Consider the following 17,752-nt stretch of genomic DNA (forward strand, 5'->3'; position numbering starts at 1 on the left):
TCATTATAGTTAATGACTAGTTTTGAGGCAACCTAAAAGGACTTTGCTTTTAATTCAAGTATATATTAATTTAGTTATTGGCTTAAACATCTAATCCAACACATTTGTTCCATGGTGAACCATCACAAAAGAAGGAAATGATCCGGTACAAAAAGGGCGCCTACCCATCAGTGAACAGAGGATGAAAGAATACACGTTAATCTCAATGTCAGGGCTAAGGCTACCATTTGCTCTGCACCTCCATATGATATTTATCATCGTGTGGAAATTGTGTGTTGGCTAAAGAAATCATCTCTACTCTCAAAACATGTCTTTTGAAACATAACACGTCTTTTGAAACATAGTCTTGCATGACGGTTGGGCCCTAAGTTTAGTAAGAATATATGCAACAATTGTAGGTTTGCAAGATATTGAAGAGGAGCATGAAAAACTTTGCCACGCTGCAAACAAACAATGAAACCATTAATTTCAAATTTTCAAAATAATTCTGGAATATAACTGGTCCTTCGAAACACACTATGTTGAATATTTAAGGCTTGTTCTACGGATTCCGAAGTAGTTCGTGACATTTCGGACATGTTATGTGTGTTCCAGAATGCATTATGTTTGTTCTTGACTACAAATTTTCAATGTGGAATAACGCAAGAGACTAAAAAAACTAACTCTATAATACTATGGTCCTTTCTAATATTAAAAAACTACCTAATTTGAGCACATTCAAAGTTAAAGGCAACATTTGAGACCCATTCTTCATGTTCTGGACCAATTTTTTTGCGTTCCGAACTCACTTATTTACAAATATAATTAGAAATTTAAGCAATTATAAGCAAATGAGTCAAAAACTCAGCTACAAAATCTTCAAATCATGTCATATCTTATTTACCAACTTAATCTAAAATATGATTATGATATTTGTAATGGTTTGTGTCGAAAACCCAATCGGAATGGGTTGGGCCTGATTTAATTCCAAAATAATCCATTATTGACAAAATAGTTATGTTTCAAAAAAAAAAAAAATCTAACATATTACTTACAAAAAACAATATATAAATGTTTAGATTACTCAATCTCCGTGTTATTTATCATCTAATATAATATACTTGGAAGAATAAACTTTGAACATTATTATAAAAAATTAGGAAATAATAAATATATGCCGACTGGTACACTCTCAGACCTTGAATTCCCCAAAAGAGGAGTGGTCCTTCCTTGTCGCCGTTATCATCCATCCCTTCCGATCGAACCCAATTTTTTTTTCACTCGCAGAGCCAGCAATCAGCGATCTAATGCTAATACAGGTGGGTTTGCTTTCCCTTTCCCTTTTGCATCTTCACGCAATCCAATCATCTAGGGTTCTTCCCTCAGTATTATTTATTTTCGAAATTGTATTCAATTGCAGCTCTATGGATTGTTTTAGCAGCTTTCGTTGATATATATGTCACATGATTAAAATTGTATGATTGGATCTGATGGAATTTTGAAATTTCGACATAGTTTAATCATGGTTTCGTGATAATATATGTTGTATCTTCGCTAAACTCGTGTAGAGTATTCGGTAATCGCACAAGTATAACTCATTTACTCGTTAAATTTAACTCTTTCGTGATTCCCAGTTCCACAGCCTGGTATTCAAATTCTACGAATTTTGAACTAAATAATTTATATGGGATTTTAAGTTGTGAAGTAGTTAGTTAGTTGATTCCTATTGTTGGTTCACACATTAGAATAACTATCCCATTCATCTCAAACTAGTTAATGCTGGCTGAAACATTCTTATCATACGTTTATGAAGAAAAAATAAAACATTGAAAGGTCTGAAACATAGGTGATGTAAGAAGAAGGAAGAAAATGAAACATAGGTGTTTTTAGAAAGAATTGGAATATAAAAGAATTGAAATCTTTCATGCTTTTGGTTCTAAAGAATGCAATTCCTAGACATGGATTTTGGTGAATTCCATTCATTAGCCAACCAAATCCCTCAAATTCCAATCTCTTCAGAATCTGCAAACTTTACAAAATCATAAGTCCATTGAGTAAAAAAGAAACATCTTATTTCTTTTTGGGTGATGATATCTGAGGTTTGAATAATGAATCTTTATCTACAGGTACATCAGTTGATGCTTCCAATAGTGAAAACAGCACTATAAAAGTGATGATATAGTTTGCAACATTTTGCCTGGTGAGAGGAAGAATATATATATATCTATCTATATATATATATATATTTATATGGCAGATGGTATATCAAGTTTTTGGGGCCCAGTCACATCTTCACATGAATGGTGTGAGAAGAATTATGTATATTCTTCTTACATTGCTGAATTTTTCAACACAATCTCAAACATCCCATGCATTCTTTTGGCACTCATTGGTCTTCTAAGTTCATTGATTCAACGTTTTGAGAAGAGATTTAGTGTTCTACACTTGTCAAATATGGCACTTGCTATTGGAAGCATGATGTATCATGCCACACTACAACATGTGTAAGTTAACTATTTTCAACATTCAGTTTCTTGTGTGTCTTAGTCTTTTTATGCATCTGTTATCCCCTGAATTTTTATGAGCTGAAACATTTTTGTGTTTTCATTAGGCTTTTTCTTTATGTAAAGGGTTAAATGCAAGAAATAGTAACGTGATTTCATTCATTTTGCTTTCGTTTTTCCGTATCATAACATTGTACTTTTGAAAATCAACCAAATTGTAGTTGTGTCATTTAAACACAAAGCACTTTTCACTGCTATAAGTGTGTAGATTTTTTAAAGTACAATGTCCAAAAAAGAAAAAAGTTGAAAGTACAATGTTATAATTTGGCAGATTTTTTAAAGTACAATGTCAAAAAATATTGAAAGTAATGTGGTAGAAAGAAATAAAAGTAAGATGCTATAATAAAGTAATAAACAAATAAAGGGAAGTAAGGTGCTATTTTTTGCATTGTTTAAAAAATGTTATCAATTTTCATGTCTCTAACTTGCTTTTTCCTTTTAGATAGCAGTTATAAGGGTAGATTATTTTAATAGATAATGTAACAATTGGAGCTTGCTTGTTAGAATGGTATACCTTGTTTTCTTTGACTTGGTATTTGGTGATATAAATTTGTCATTTCTAATGGTAATTTGTTATTGCAATAGTTACTTATACTTTTCAAGGTAAAAGACTCTATATTCTTACACTTCAATTTCAGTTAGGAAAACTGAACTTTTGTAGTTCTGGATTTTTTTTTTCACTCATTAAAGTATTATTTTTAATTGAAACAAATACATAGTACCTTTACGTTTAATCATTTGGTAACTATCTTGATTATGGTTTTCATGGTTTAAACTTTTTTAGTCGACTTTATTCTTTAGTTGACTCTATATTTTTAGTTTTCAAATTTTGAACACCGGGTCAATACATAAAATTTTGTTCTTTAAGTTGGCAATTTAAAACATATACTTCCATAAGCTCTTGTTGGTTGCTTGGGCCCCACTTGTTTCGCAGGATAATGCAAGATATACTGTATTTGGTATGCATTACACTGATTGGGTTGATGTCAATGGGATAGAAATTGCAATTTTTTGTCCCGCTAAAAAATGTTCGACATAGGAACATAGAACAAGATTGTATTTATATGAACTAAAAAACATAAAATTGATGGTACACATCAATAACTTAATTTTAAAGATATTAAAGTTTTAATCTTGGACAATTAAAAATCTTTATTAAATTCATTATACACTTCGATAACATAACTTTTTGTTTCAGTCAACAACAAAGCGACGAAACCCCAATGGTATGGGAAATGCTGCTCTACATCTACATCCTCTACTCCCCCGACTGGCACTACCGTAGCACCATGCCTACTTTCCTCTTCCTCTACGGTGTCTCATTCGCAGTGCTCCATTCCATAATCCGTTTCGATATCGGTTTCAAACTCCATTACATACTCCTCTGTCTCCTCTGCATACCCCGTGTCTACAAATACTACATCTACACGCAAAACACATCCGCAAAACGCCTCGCCAAATCCTACGTGGCCACCTTGTTTCTCGGGAGTTTGTGTTGGTTTGTTGACCGGTTTTTTTGCGGGCAGGTGTCCAAGTGGCCGGTCAACCCGCAAGGGCACGCGTTGTGGCATGTGTTCATGGGATTCAATGCGTATTTTGCGAATACGTTTTTGATGTTTTGTAGGGCCCAACAAAGGGAGTGGAGCCCCGAGGTTGTGAGGTTTTGTGGGGTTTTGCCGTATGTGAGGATTGAGAAGATCAAGAAGCAGTGACAAAACGTGGGAAATAGCAACGTACTTTGGTTTGATGGATTTGTTTTTTTTTTTTTTTTTGGGTTAAAGATGGTTTGGTAAGGGTAGGGTTTTGTGGGACTTTTTAGGTTGTGAAAGTGTACAATATATTCTATGGTTTTGTCGATGGTAGGATTAATTGCAAGAAATAGCAACGTATTTTCATTTATTTGTTTATTATAGCATGCTACTTTTCTTTCTATTAAAGATCATAGTTTCAATCTTTTTTTCTTATTAATTTTGGAAATGATTTGGCTTTTGCTTAACATCGTTTTTTTTTTATCATATATTGTGTAGTTTTGTTCTAAATACAAGTTAAAGGATTGTAGTTTTTTTGTATATTAAAAAAAAACAATTACCTCTCTTTAGTAAGTCAAAGTTCAAGTACGACTGAAAAGTGAAAAGTAAAGGGGACAAGGACTGAGTGTACAAGTATGAATGCAAGATGTACAACAGTACAATCTACTTTAACTCAGCATTGAAATTTCACCTCCAAAGTAACTGTCTTTTCTCTTCTTTCATAGATAGTGGAAGCCCATAAATATATTTATAGATAGATCTATAACAACAAATAGTCCCATACTCGGATTGCATGGGCAAAAATGGCACTAACAAATAACAAACACAACAGTTTTTTGCCATATACAATAATTTATTCATTATATAATTGTACAATACAACATTTTAAAACACCAATTGTTATGTATGGAGAAAATTTATTGTGTACAGATCAGCTCCCAATTGAATTTGCAACAATAATTTACTAAACAAATATTACATTAAGGATAAATCATTATTAATTAAATAAAGTAGTAAACACTCAACACCCACAAATCAAAAGTCATGTTGGGAAAAAATATACATATATTTTGGGGTAGTTTAGGCTTTAAGGGTAACGGTTTTTAGCTTTTTTTTTTTTTTAGAAAAAAATATATATATTATAAAAAAAATCGGTAATACGGAATTAAAACTTTTATTTTAAATAAAATTGTCATACTCCAAAAATAATTTATAGTAGGTTTATACAACTTTTACCTTTTACCTTTTACATTTTATATAATTTCACACACGCTAACAGTTTTTTTGAACAAACATTTCTAAACAAATAAAAATTACACCTTCAGCTATCTCCAAACTCTTAATCTGGTTGGTTTTCAAGGAAAGGTTCTAACCAAATGTGAGGCCAACTTTGAGCGGATCTGGAATTATTGGATAAGTTACATTATTAGTCCCTATAGTTTGTCAACTTTTATGAATATGGCCTCTAAAAAGTGATAATGTGTATGGACAAAAAGCATGAGAAAACTATGATCGACCCGAATGTCAAAGTTGAAAGTACCGGATCATATTCGTAAATTAAAATACCATATAAACAGAAAACAATCCGCAATATCAATAACAACAATAACATATTATTAACACATAATGTTGATTGGTATACCTCAAACAAAATACTACGAATCGTTGCATGTTTGCACTAGTTGAATTTGGCCCATATACTTTTTTACGACATCAAATTTCAAACACAAACACGATTTCAAATTTTTTTAACCATATATGATGAAACTCATGACATTTAGCATTTTCCGCAAAATCAATATGGAATTTTACTTTTTTTTTTTAATTGTGGATTTAAAAACAATAAACTGGAAAAAAAAATTCTAAGAATCGCTAGCCCATTTGCTAATAACAGACTCCTTTGCGGAAGTAGTAGCAACATAAGATGTTTCTTGTTGAGGAGATCCATTTTTATTGATTTTCGATGTAATGTATCGCAATCCGTTTCGTGGGGCCCGTAAAAATGATAGCAACGGATTGAGTACAACCGCAAACAATACATCACCTTTTGCAAGTATCAGAGTCTGCAAATGTAAACAAAAAAAACAGAATTCAAATATGAAGAAATAACATATAATTATATATTATAGATAATGTAAATAAATTGTAATATGAACATACATTTATTAATGCAAATGTGAAAGAATGGAATCTAATAAAGAGGTAAAGAATATATATATATATTTTTACCATGACAGCTAGTACCAAGAGGGTAAGACTGACTTGCTGTGCTTCATGCCAGAAATGCTCACCATCTGACCCACCAAACCACCTGCCCCACCACCCTCCACCACCACCACCACTGCCGCCACCTGCCTCCTCCCTTTTCTTTATCTCCTTGTCCCACTTCTCAAACTCCATTTTCTTGCCACCAAGTGCACTTTCTAGTGCTTTCTTGGCCTGATCCTGCAACAAATGATGTACAAAAGTAAAATGTGAAATGACAAGAACTGAAGAAGGACAAATGAGTCATTTGACACATGTGGTATGTGTCTATCATTGGTCGTTTTAGCCAGTGTCCAAACTGCGAATCTCTCTATCACCTTACACATTATTACTCCATGAATTTGATTGAACCTTTAAATAGCAACACAATAGCTTTCATAGCCTTTACTTTTGCAGAATCCTTGGGATGCATTTCGTAGATGAATTTATGGAGCTTGTCCTTGACTTGAGTACATAATTCCCGGTTTGTGGTTAATAATTCTTAAAAGGGAGTTCACCCAAGTTTTCTATCCAAAGTATATGCAAAAAAATCTATAAATCTGACCTAGTGCAAGCATTCTCATATACAGATTTTCTCGATGGATTTGAAAATCGTTCTATCGAAATTGGCATGAGTAGATAACGTTACTTTCAATTCAGAGTGATTCTACACCAATAATCAGGTGTTGGCTTGTTGGGTAAAAAATGAAATTGGAACAAACGAAAGTATATTATGCAGTATAATTGAAGGAATAAGCAAAACGTTTCAAGTGATAATACCTTGCTACGATTATCAGAGAATAGGCAATAGATTCTTCCATCAGATTTTAGGTCACGCTGTAGAGAATTCCAGCTATGGCTCGACTCTTGACGGCGGCGGCGAGTCAAATTGATTGACTGAGCATCTGAGAGAGCAACACAATATCCAATTGCTAGGGATTTGGAAGAACTTGGGTGGCTTATACTTAGAATCTGCGCCATAGAGACGAAGGACACTTCAATCGAATTCTATGTTCTTAATACAGCTGCCTCATGACTAGTACTAGAGTTGGAAACACCATTGTTACTTGTTAGGAAGAGGTTTGAAACTTGCGGATACAATCAAATTAGGGTTTTTTTTTTTTTCCTATAAATTTTTTTCATTTATTTTAGAAATTCACCTTATTTTTATTTTACTCAAGGGAAACAAGTTAGGTTTGGCTGAGGGACGGCCAAAAAACCCGAACCCAACAGGGAAATCCGGAACCCGATTATTTCAGGTTGAGTAACGGGTCGTTATATATGTTAATTGCAAGCATTAAAAGATAAAATACTTATTGTGGACAATCTTTTTAGTTATTAACAATCCGGTGTGAATGATCATTTTTTATGTTTTGACATTTTACACTAAAATTAAATCAAATAATTTTTAATATAACATCGAGTTAATTTTATTAAAGTGATTCATCATATTTTTAATTTAAATGGGAGGCTAGAACACATATTTTTTATAAGACATCGGAGTACCCTAAAACGGAATAAAATTTTTGTTATGAATTGTTGTAAACCCGATAAGATACCCGAAACCCGATGAGAAAACCCGAACCCAACAGGGCGTCTTGATAAGATACCCGAAAGATATCGGGGCAGGTTTGGGAAACCATGCCCCGCCCCAAACCTGCCCTGTTGCTATTCCTATTTGGCTGGATTTAAATGCTCAATTTTGATATTACCAACGGGTAAATCGGTTACCCTTTCGTCACCTCATTAAAATGGTCATGTTCAATTGTGTTTTTGAATATATGGTGCAGGTGGATTATCTTTTAATGTCAATTTACAAAATAAAAAATAATAATAAAACCTAAGTGTATATCTCTTTCTCTCTCAATGGCGTCTCCTCGTGTTCAAGACCTTCCCATCATGCTCATCGTTTTTCTTATTTGCCAACAATGACATCGTGTTCAAGGCCTTCTCATCATGTTCATTATTTTTTCTTATTTGCCAACAATGACATCATGCTTCACCAGGATAGAAACCTAAAACAAGAAAACCAATTCCAATCTCTTTTCTTCCTTGCATCTTGAATACTTTTTCCACTAAGCAAGAAGGGTCATCAATCGGACGAGCGCAAATCACTCCCTGTGGAAATTAAAAAAGGGAAAATGAACCCAAAACCCAAAAAATAGACCAAGAAAACTGTGACAGCCCGACATTTCGAGGCAATATAATGTAACACCAGTCAAATTTAGGTCAAAATTTGACTTTCGTAAAATCTTATTTGGGTTAAATAAAGTGGTAGGAATCATATTAAGGTTTTCGTACATATAAAGAACACTATGTAACACCGTAAATTTCAAGACAAAATTTTCATTTTAAATAATCATTTTATTCTTAGAACACTTGTTAAAAATCTCATTCATAATCAAATTACAAAACATAGCTCCATTTTCACTTGCATAGAAAACCAGGATCCTCCAAAATATGAATCTTGCTCTGGTGTGTACAATCAAGCCGGTGCCGTACCGTGATACTGATAGAAACCTGAAAACAACATAACACAAAACACTGTAAGCACGAAGCTTAGTGAGTTCCCCAAAATATCACACACATAACACATATAAGCCACTCGAGGCTATAACTCTATGGGTCCGTGCACCCAAACTCTGTGAACCCTCAGGTTCTAACTCTGTGAACCTTCCGGTTCTAACTCTAGGAACCCTTCGGTTCCAACTCTGCAAACATGCACAACATAAATCACATAGAAATAATGCAGTACAACACATAACATACATAGCATACAAATACTATGTCACATAACTCTGGTTACCTACTCAAGGTAAAGTATAGTGAGAAGACTCACCTGGCAAGCAGAAAGCAGATATCTCCATACTCGGATCTCGAACTCGTGTAACAGCCCGGATCTCCAGGTATTTTATTGTTTTAATATTTTGAGTTTTGAGAAGGGACTCGGCGAGTTGGAGCTCAGACTCGCCGAGTAGGGTCGCGATTCTGGACGCGGGATTCGTTCGGACTCGGCGAGTCCAGGATATGGACTCGGCGAGTCCACGCTGTTTAATGAAACCCTAATTTCTCGGGTTTGGGACCTATTTAAATGGCCTTATGGCCGTCATTTGCATCCATCAGTCCATAGAGAGAAACCCTAAAAGTGCTTTAGCGATTTGAGAGTGAAAGGAGGCATTTCTTGACATTTGTGTGTTGTTTAGCAAAGAAGAGGGAGGCTCTAGCCAAGAGGAGGCAAAGGAGACTGCTATTTGGTGGATTTGAAGCTTGGCCCTTCAATCTAAAGGTATGATTTCGACTCATCTCCTGTTTTGTGAAGTATAACCGATTTTAGGGTTTCTTGTGGCTTTGTTGAGTTGATTTGATGGCCAAATAGTCCCATGCTAGTGATGAGACTTCGGATCTGGATCCATAGAGGTCCAGAGAGCCTCATTCTTCAAGCTTTATAGAGAACAATGGAGGTCATGACCTTGTGTAGTGAGATTTGTTGAAGATTCTTCATAATTAGTCATATAGAGGTTGTTAATGCATCAAGACTAGGACTTTACGTGATGAATCAGTCTAGGAGGGCCAGATCTATGAATTGTTGGAGTAGATCTGACCTTAGAAGCAAGTTTGAGTGATTGCATGGAATGGACTCGCCGAGTCCGATGAGCAGACTCGGCGAGTAGCTTGAAGATTGCCTTGGACCGGCCAGTGAGTGGTCCAGTCGAGTCAGGAGTTGACCCAGTGAGTCAGGGCGAGTTAGAGAGGGTCGTCAAGTGGTCTGAGTCGAGCTGGGACTCGCCGAGTCGTTCTTGAGACTCGGCGAGTTGAGTCGGGGTGGTCCCGCGATTCTTCCAGGTGGAACTCGTCGAGTCAAGGGGAGTACTCGACGTGTAGAAAGGGAATCCTAGAGAGTTGGTGAGAATGTCTAGACTCGCCGAGTTGCCGTGTGCACTCGCCGAGTCCGGTCAAAGTTGACCGTTGACCGTTGACTTGTGTTGACTTCCTAGGGATAGTCAACCTTAGAGATAAAAGTGTTAATTAGAGTCTTGTGATGTTATAGGAGGATTAGAGCTCGGAGGATCGAGCACGAGGGATTTCCAGGGATCGTGAGATACCGAGACACGCGAGGTGAGTCTTCTCACTATACTTTACCTTGAGTCGGTAATCAGAGTTATGTGTTAGTGTATGTATGTTATGTGTATGTTATATGTTGTACTGCATTATTTCTATGTGATTTATGCTGTGCATGTTTATAGAGTTGGAACCGGAAGGTTCACCGAGTTAGAACCTGAGGGTTCACAGAGTTTGGGTGCACGGACCCATAGAGTTATGGCCTCGAGTGGCTAATATGTGTTTTATGTGTGGTATTTTGGGGAACTCACTAAGCTTTGTGCTTACAGTGTTAGTGTTGTTGTTTTAGGTACTAGCGATGACCGTGGGAAGGCGCCGGCTTGATCTGTACACACGTAGAGGAATTCGATATAATTATGTGATCTTGGGATTTGTATGATACACATTGGAATTTGAAACTTGATGTTTTATGGAATTAAAAGAGAAATGTTTTTATAAATTGTGAAAAATAAATTTTAAAATTTTCGGTGTTACAAGTTGGTATCAGAGCCTTGGTTTGAGGGATTCGAGTACACCTTCGGGCGTATTTGAACTCAAACTGAGGATTTGAGATGTAATTTCAAAAAGAGTAAAAGATTTTCGAAAAACGCAGAGCAAGAGATGTGTGTACGATCAGTCAGCGCCCGAACGGTGATTTCCCAAAATACCTTTATATATTATGTGATATTGATATTGATATGATGTATCCGCATGCTAGAGTAGGCTAGGTATTGCTATTAGGACTAGAGTGGCCTGATGTGTGATGCCTTAGCCTAGGGAGAGGTGAGCTGCTATGAGATGCTTGAGAGTGAGTAGGTAGCAGCAAGGGACTTATGAGAGATCTATTAAAGAGTAGTCTATGCATGATAAAGTATTTGAGACCTGGGATCCAAAGAGAAGGACTTGGAGTGTATACTGGTGCGGTGCGGACAGTAGTATTGGGCCCGTACTACTGGAAGCACCGGAGCGGTGTGCAGCCCAAGTCAGAATCTTTGGAATGCCAAGAATCAAGGAGAAAAGAGTTGTCGAGTGTAAGCATACTCGTGTGGATTCTAATTTATCGTATGTTGTATTTCAGAGGTAGATCATGGTGAGGACTCGTTTGATGCCCGAGAGCAGTGGTACCAGTGAGGAGGAGATCCGCCGGATCATTCAGGAGGAGGTGGCTGCGGCCATCAGGGCAGAGATACCGGAGATGTTTGGGTCTATAAAGACCACATTGATTGAGACGTTTGATGAGCGTTATGCCGCTCTTTCTGAGGCTGCTACTGCAGCGGCTACCGCAGTGATTGCTGCTGCGAGGCCGCAGGGTGGGGATGCGTTGCTGTTCCGTGAGTTCAGCAACACAAAACCACCAGAGTTTGATGGTACTCAGGATCCGGTGGCAGCTATGAGGTGGATATCTGATATTGAGGGGTGTTTCTTCACTTGCTCGTCTCCTGAGCATTTGAAGGTATGGTTCGCGCTGAACCAGCTTCGCTTGGGAGCGAAGGACTGGTGGAAGTTTGTGACGGCGCATTACTCGCCTGCTGAGCTTTCTGCGGTGACCTGGGAGAGGTTCACCACTATGTTTCGGGATGAGTACGTTCCCCAGGTGGAGAGGGAGCGTTTAGCACAGGAGTTTCTGACCCTCAAGCAGGGTACTGAGTCTGTTACAGCGATCACGAGGATGTTCCACGAGAGGGCGATGTTCTGCCCTGAGCACGTGTCCACTGAGCAGGCACGTATGAGCCGCTACTTGAGCATCTTGAGGAGGGATATTCGGGAGTTCGCTGCGAACTCCTCGTACCAGACATTTGCCGAGCTTCAAGCAAATGCCCGGAAGAGGGAGATTGAGCTTGAGACCCAGGCCAGGGAGGAGGCAGAGTCTCAGGGGAGGGATCGGCGACCGGCGCTGTCGCAGCCGGCCGCCAAGCGGGCCAAGCCTGCTGATCCCAGACCAGGGAGCCACAAGGGCCGCACTTGCGGAAAGTGCGGCAAGGGTCATGACGGAATCTGCCGAGCAGGGTCTTGCTACAAATGTGGCAAGGAGGGGCACATGGCCAAGGACTGCCCCAAGGGGTTTGCAGTGTGCTTTCACTGCAACCAGACCGGACACCGGAAGGCCGAGTGTCCGCAGTTGCGCGGAGCATCTCAGGGGTCTGCTCCTGCCGCCACCAGAGTTACAGAGAGTTGGCCTGTGAAGGCCGAGACGCCGAGAGCTCGAGGGAGAGCCTTCCAGCTGACTGCGGAGGAGGTCCGCACCGCGCCCGATGTTGTGGCTGGTATGTTTCCTTTCGTGTATTTATTTTGATATATGGTGTTATGCTTATATTATGTTATGTGTAGGTACCTTTCTTGTGAATTCCGTACCTGCTTTAGTGTTATTTGACTCGGGTGCGAGTCGGTCTTTTGTATCTTTGGCCTTTAGCCAGCATATCAGTGCTAGTCGTGAGGCACTGAGTCGGCCTCTGAGAGTCTCCATAGCTGATGATAGAGTGATTTGTGCCGCAGAGGTTTTCCGGGGATGTGTGTTAGAGATCTTCGGGATTGAGTTCCCGATTGATCTGATTCCTATTGCGATGGGTGATGTTTGTGTCATTGTGGGCATGGACTGGTTGAGCCAATTCAGCGCGATCATTGACTGTGAGCGTCAGCTGGTGACTATACGAGACCCTAGTGGGGGAGTTCTTTCAGTGTACGGTGAGGGTACACGTTCGGGATCAGCCTTTTGTTCGGCCGCCAGGGCGAGGCAGTGTCTACAACAGGGCTGTAAGGGTTTTGTGGCGTATGTGATGGATACGCGAGCGACTTCCGAGAGACCGAGTTCAGTTGGGGAGGTACCGGTGGTATGTGAGTTTCCAGATGTCTTTCCCGAGGAGCTGCCGGGAGTACCTCCTGTGAGGCAAGTAGAGTTTGGTATTGATTTGGTTCCGGGGACTGCGCCTATAGCTAAGGTGCCTTATCGTCTTGCACCTCCAGAGATGCAAGAGTTATCCTCGCAGCTTCAGGAGTTGCTGGGGAAGGGATTTATTCGGCCGAGCAGCTCGCCGTGGGGAGCACCTATTCTATTTGTCAAGAAGAAGGATGGTTCACACCGGATGTGTATTGATTACCGGGAGTTGAACAAGCTGACGGTCAAGAACCGTTACCCGTTGCCGAGGATCGACGATTTATTTGATCAGTTGCAGGGAGCATCTTGGTTTTCCAAAATCGATTTGAGGTCGGGATATCATCAGGTGAGAGTGCGAGATGAGGACATCCAGAAGACAGCTTTCAGGACGCGTTATGGGCATTATGAGTTTGTGGTGATGCCTTTTGGGCTCACTAATGCCCCGGCGGTGTTCATGAATCTCATGAACAGGGTATGCAGGCCGATGTTGGATCGGTCGGTGATTGTATTTATCGATGATATTCTGGTGTATTCAAGATCTAGAGAGCAGCATGAGGAGCATTTGAGGGAGGTCCTTGGGGTACTGAGATCGGAGAAGCTTTATGCAAAGTTCTCCAAGTGTGATTTCTGGTTAAGGGAGGTCCAGTTCCTAGGACATCTCGTTAACCAGGAAGGGATTCTGGTCGATCCGGCCAAGGTTGAGGCGGTGATGGGTTGGGAGGTGCCAAAGTCACCCTCTGAGATCAGGAGTTTCCTTGGATTAGCAGGGTATTATCGGAGATTTATCAAGGATTTCTCCAAGATCGCAGTGCCGCTCACCAGGTTGACCCGGAAGGGTGTTGCATTCTCATGGGGTCCCGAGCAGCAGACCTCCTTTGAGACACTTCGCCAGAGGTTGTGCGAAGCCCCGGTGTTAGCTCTCCCGGAAGGGATGGAGGATTTTGTAGTATACTGTGATGCATCGATTTTGGGGTTGGGTGCGGTGTTGATGCAGAGGGGTCATGTGATAGCATATGCATCGAGGCAGCTGAAGCCTCATGAGGCGAGATATCCCACGCATGATCTAGAGTTGGGGGCAGTAGTGTTCGCCCTCAAGATTTGGCGCCACTACTTATATGGGGTTCGATGTACGATATACACGGACCATAAGAGCTTGAAGTACTTGATGGATCAGCCCAATCTAAACATGCGTCAGAGGAGGTGGTTAGATGTGGTCAAGGATTATGATTGTGAGATCCTGTACCACCCGGGCAAGGCCAACGTGGTGGCCGATGCGTTGAGCCGCAGGGCGGAGAGCACTCCATTACGAGATGTATGTTTGAGATTGACCATGATAGCTCCGGTATTGGATGCCATCCGTGGGGCACAGGCCGAGGCTGTGCAGCCGGAGATGCAGAAGAGGGAACGGGTTGTTGGTTTGGTTTCAGAATTCGTTACGGATGGGCGAGGGCTTATGACTTTTCAGGGTCGGATTTGGGTACCGTTTGTGGGTGGTACGCGCACTTCCTTGATGGAGGAGGCTCATCGGTCGAAATTTTCGATCCATCCGGGGGCTACAAAGATGTATTTGGATTTGAGGAGAGAGTATTGGTGGCCCTGTATGAAGAGGGACGTCGCATGGTTTGTTGAGAGGTGCTTGACCTGCCGTAGGGTTAAGGCCGAGCACCAGAGACCGCATGGCAAGTTGCAGCCATTGGAGGTTCCCGAATGGAAATGGGAACAGATCACTATGGATTTCATCACCAAATTGCCGAGAACTGCCAGAGGAGTTGATGCAATTTGGGTGATTGTGGATAGGTTGACGAAGAGCGCTCACTTCCTTGCCATCAGTGAGAGTTCTTCAGCAGAGAAGTTGGCAGAGTTATATGTGAGAGAAGTGGTATCTCGGCATGGGGTGCCGATCTCGATTGTTTCGGACCGTGATGTGCGCTTTACTTCCAGATTCTGGAAGAAATTTCATGAGGAGTTGGGTACTAGATTGCATTTTAGTACAGCATATCATCCCCAGATAGACGGCCAGAGTGAGCGGACGATTCAGACGCTTGAGGACATGCTTCGAGCATGTGTGTTGGATTTCGGGGGTAGCTGGGATGCGTATTTACCCTTGGCAGAGTTTTCCTACAACAACAGCCATCATTCGAGCATTGGTATGCCACCCTTTGAGCTGTTGTATGGTAGGAGGTGTCGGACCCCCATTTGCTGGGGAGAGGTTGGGCAGAGAGTGATGGGCAGTACCGAGATCGTGCTTCAGACGACAGAGCAGATTCAACAGGTCAGACAAAGGTTATTGACCGCCCAGAGTCGACAGAAGAGTTATGCAGACAGACGCCGGTCCGAGCTTGAGTTTCAGGTCGGCGACTTCGTTCTCCTGAAGGTCTCTCCTTGGAAAGGAGTGATTCGATTCAGGAAGAGGGGCAAGTTGGGGCCCCGGTATATTAGGCCATTTCGTGTGATTGCGAGGGTAGGCCGGGTAGCCTATCGTTTGGAATTGCCAGCAGAGTTGGGGCAGATCCACGACACCTTTCATGTGTCGCAATTGAGGAAGTGTATAGCCGATGAGTCGGCAGTGGTTCCATTAGAGGATATTCAGGTGGATGCGAGCCTGAATTATGCCGAGAGACCAGTAGCCATCAGAGATCGGAAGATCAAGGTTCTGAGGAACAAGGAGGTACCTTTGGTGTTGGTTCAGTGGCAACACCGGAAGGGATCAGAGATGACCTGGGAGCCGGAGCGCGAGATGCGGGCTCAGCATCCGGAGCTATTTTAGAGCGAGACTTCGAGGGCGAAGTCTAATCCTAGTGGGGGAGAATTGTAACAGCCCGGATCTCCAGGTATTTTATTGTTTTAATATTTTGAGTTTTGAGAAGGGACTCGGCGAGTTGGAGCTCAGACTCGCCGAGTAGGGTCGCGATTCTGGACGCGGGATTCGTTCGGACTCGGCGAGTCCAGGATATGGACTCGGCGAGTCCACGCTGTTTAATGAAACCCTAATTTCTCGGGTTTGGGACCTATTTAAATGGCCTTATGGCCGTCATTTGCATCCATCAGTCCATAGAGAGAAACCCTAAAAGTGCTTTAGCGATTTGAGAGTGAAAGGAGGCATTTCTTGACATTTGTGTGTTGTTTAGCAAAGAAGAGGGAGGCTCTAGCCAAGAGGAGGCAAAGGAGACTGCTATTTGGTGGATTTGAAGCTTGGCCCTTCAATCTAAAGGTATGATTTCGACTCATCTCCTGTTTTGTGAAGTATAACCGATTTTAGGGTTTCTTGTGGCTTTGTTGAGTTGATTTGATGGCCAAATAGTCCCATGCTAGTGATGAGACTTCGGATCTGGATCCATAGAGGTCCAGAGAGCCTCATTCTTCAAGCTTTATAGAGAACAATGGAGGTCATGACCTTGTGTAGTGAGATTTGTTGAAGATTCTTCATAATTAGTCATATAGAGGTTGTTAATGCATCAAGACTAGGACTTTACGTGATGAATCAGTCTAGGAGGGCCAGATCTATGAATTGTTGGAGTAGATCTGACCTTAGAAGCAAGTTTGAGTGATTGCATGGAATGGACTCGCCGAGTCCAATGAGCAGACTCGGCGAGTAGCTTGAAGATTGCCTTGGACCGGCCAGTGAGTGGTCCAGTCGAGTCAGGAGTTGACCCAGTGAGTCAGGGCGAGTTAGAGAGGGTCGTCAAGTGGTCTGAGTCGAGCTGGGACTCGCCGAGTCGTTCTTGAGACTCGGCGAGTTGAGTCGGGGTGGTCCCGCGATTCTTCCAGGTGGAACTCGTCGAGTCAAGGGGAGTACTCGACGTGTAGAAAGGGAATCCTAGAGAGTTGGTGAGAATGTCTAGACTCGCCGAGTTGCCGTGTGCACTCGCCGAGTCCGGTCAAAGTTGACCGTTGACCGTTGACTTGTGTTGACTTCCTAGGGATAGTCAACCTTAGAGATAAAAGTGTTAATTAGAGTCTTGTGATGTTATAGGAGGATTAGAGCTCGGAGGATCGAGCACGAGGGATTTCCAGGGATCGTGAGATACCGAGACACGCGAGGTGAGTCTTCTCACTATACTTTACCTTGAGTCGGTAATCAGAGTTATGTGTTAGTGTATGTATGTTATGTGTATGTTATATGTTGTACTGCATTATTTCTATGTGATTTATGCTGTGCATGTTTATAGAGTTGGAACCGGAAGGTTCACAGAGTTAGAACCTGAGGGTTCACAGAGTTTGGGTGCACGGACCCATAGAGTTATGGCCTCGAGTGGCTAATATGTGTTTTATGTGTGGTATTTTGGGGAACTCACTAAGCTTTGTGCTTACAGTGTTAGTGTTGTTGTTTCAGGTACTAGCGATGACCGTGGGAAGGCGCCGGCTTGATCTGTACACACGTAGAGGAATTCGATATAATTATGTGATCTTGGGATTTGTATGATACACATTGGAATTTGAAACTTGATGTTTTATGGAATTAAAAG

The 17,752-nt window shown here is 41.1% G+C and overlaps 2 protein-coding genes across 2 annotated transcripts; one reads left to right on the forward strand and one right to left on the reverse strand.

Moving 5' to 3' along the window:
• Positions 1-1,137: 1,137 nt before the first annotated feature.
• On the forward strand, positions 1,138-4,496 carry LOC111884202 (alkaline ceramidase). Its single transcript, XM_023880519.3, has 3 exons — positions 1,138-1,298; positions 2,106-2,483; positions 3,742-4,496. The coding sequence occupies exons 2-3, from the start codon at positions 2,230-2,232 to the stop codon at positions 4,253-4,255; spliced, it is 768 nt and encodes a 255-aa protein (XP_023736287.1). The 5' UTR covers positions 1,138-1,298; positions 2,106-2,229; the 3' UTR covers positions 4,256-4,496.
• A 1,167-nt stretch (positions 4,497-5,663) lies between these two features.
• On the reverse strand, positions 5,664-7,420 carry LOC111884204 (uncharacterized). The gene is made up of 3 exons (XM_023880521.3): positions 7,097-7,420; positions 6,302-6,517; positions 5,664-6,135 (listed from the first exon to the last, which is right to left on the reverse strand). Exons 1-3 carry the CDS (start codon positions 7,295-7,297, stop codon positions 5,935-5,937), a joined length of 618 nt encoding a protein of 205 aa, XP_023736289.1. The 5' UTR covers positions 7,298-7,420; the 3' UTR covers positions 5,664-5,934.
• Positions 7,421-17,752: the final 10,332 nt, after the last annotated feature.

This window comes from Lactuca sativa, chromosome 1 (assembly GCF_002870075.4).
Source record: "Lactuca sativa cultivar Salinas chromosome 1, Lsat_Salinas_v11, whole genome shotgun sequence".
NCBI classification, from domain to species: domain Eukaryota; kingdom Viridiplantae; phylum Streptophyta; class Magnoliopsida; order Asterales; family Asteraceae; genus Lactuca; species Lactuca sativa.

Coding starts and splice junctions, on each gene's coding strand:
- LOC111884202 (XM_023880519.3), top strand. CDS start 2,230: ATGGCAGATGGTATATCAAGTTTTTGGGGCCCAGTCACATCTTCACAT. Junction 2,484..3,741: donor CATGCCACACTACAACATGT/GTAAGTTAACTA, acceptor TTTTTGTTTCAG/TCAACAACAAAGCGACGAAA.
- LOC111884204 (XM_023880521.3), bottom strand. CDS start 7,297: ATGGCGCAGATTCTAAGTATAAGCCACCCAAGTTCTTCCAAATCCCTA. Junction 6,518..7,096: donor TCTCTGATAATCGTAGCAAG/GTATTATCACTT, acceptor CATTTGTTGCAG/GATCAGGCCAAGAAAGCACT. Junction 6,136..6,301: donor TCTTGGTACTAGCTGTCATG/GTAAAAATATAT, acceptor TTACATTTGCAG/ACTCTGATACTTGCAAAAGG.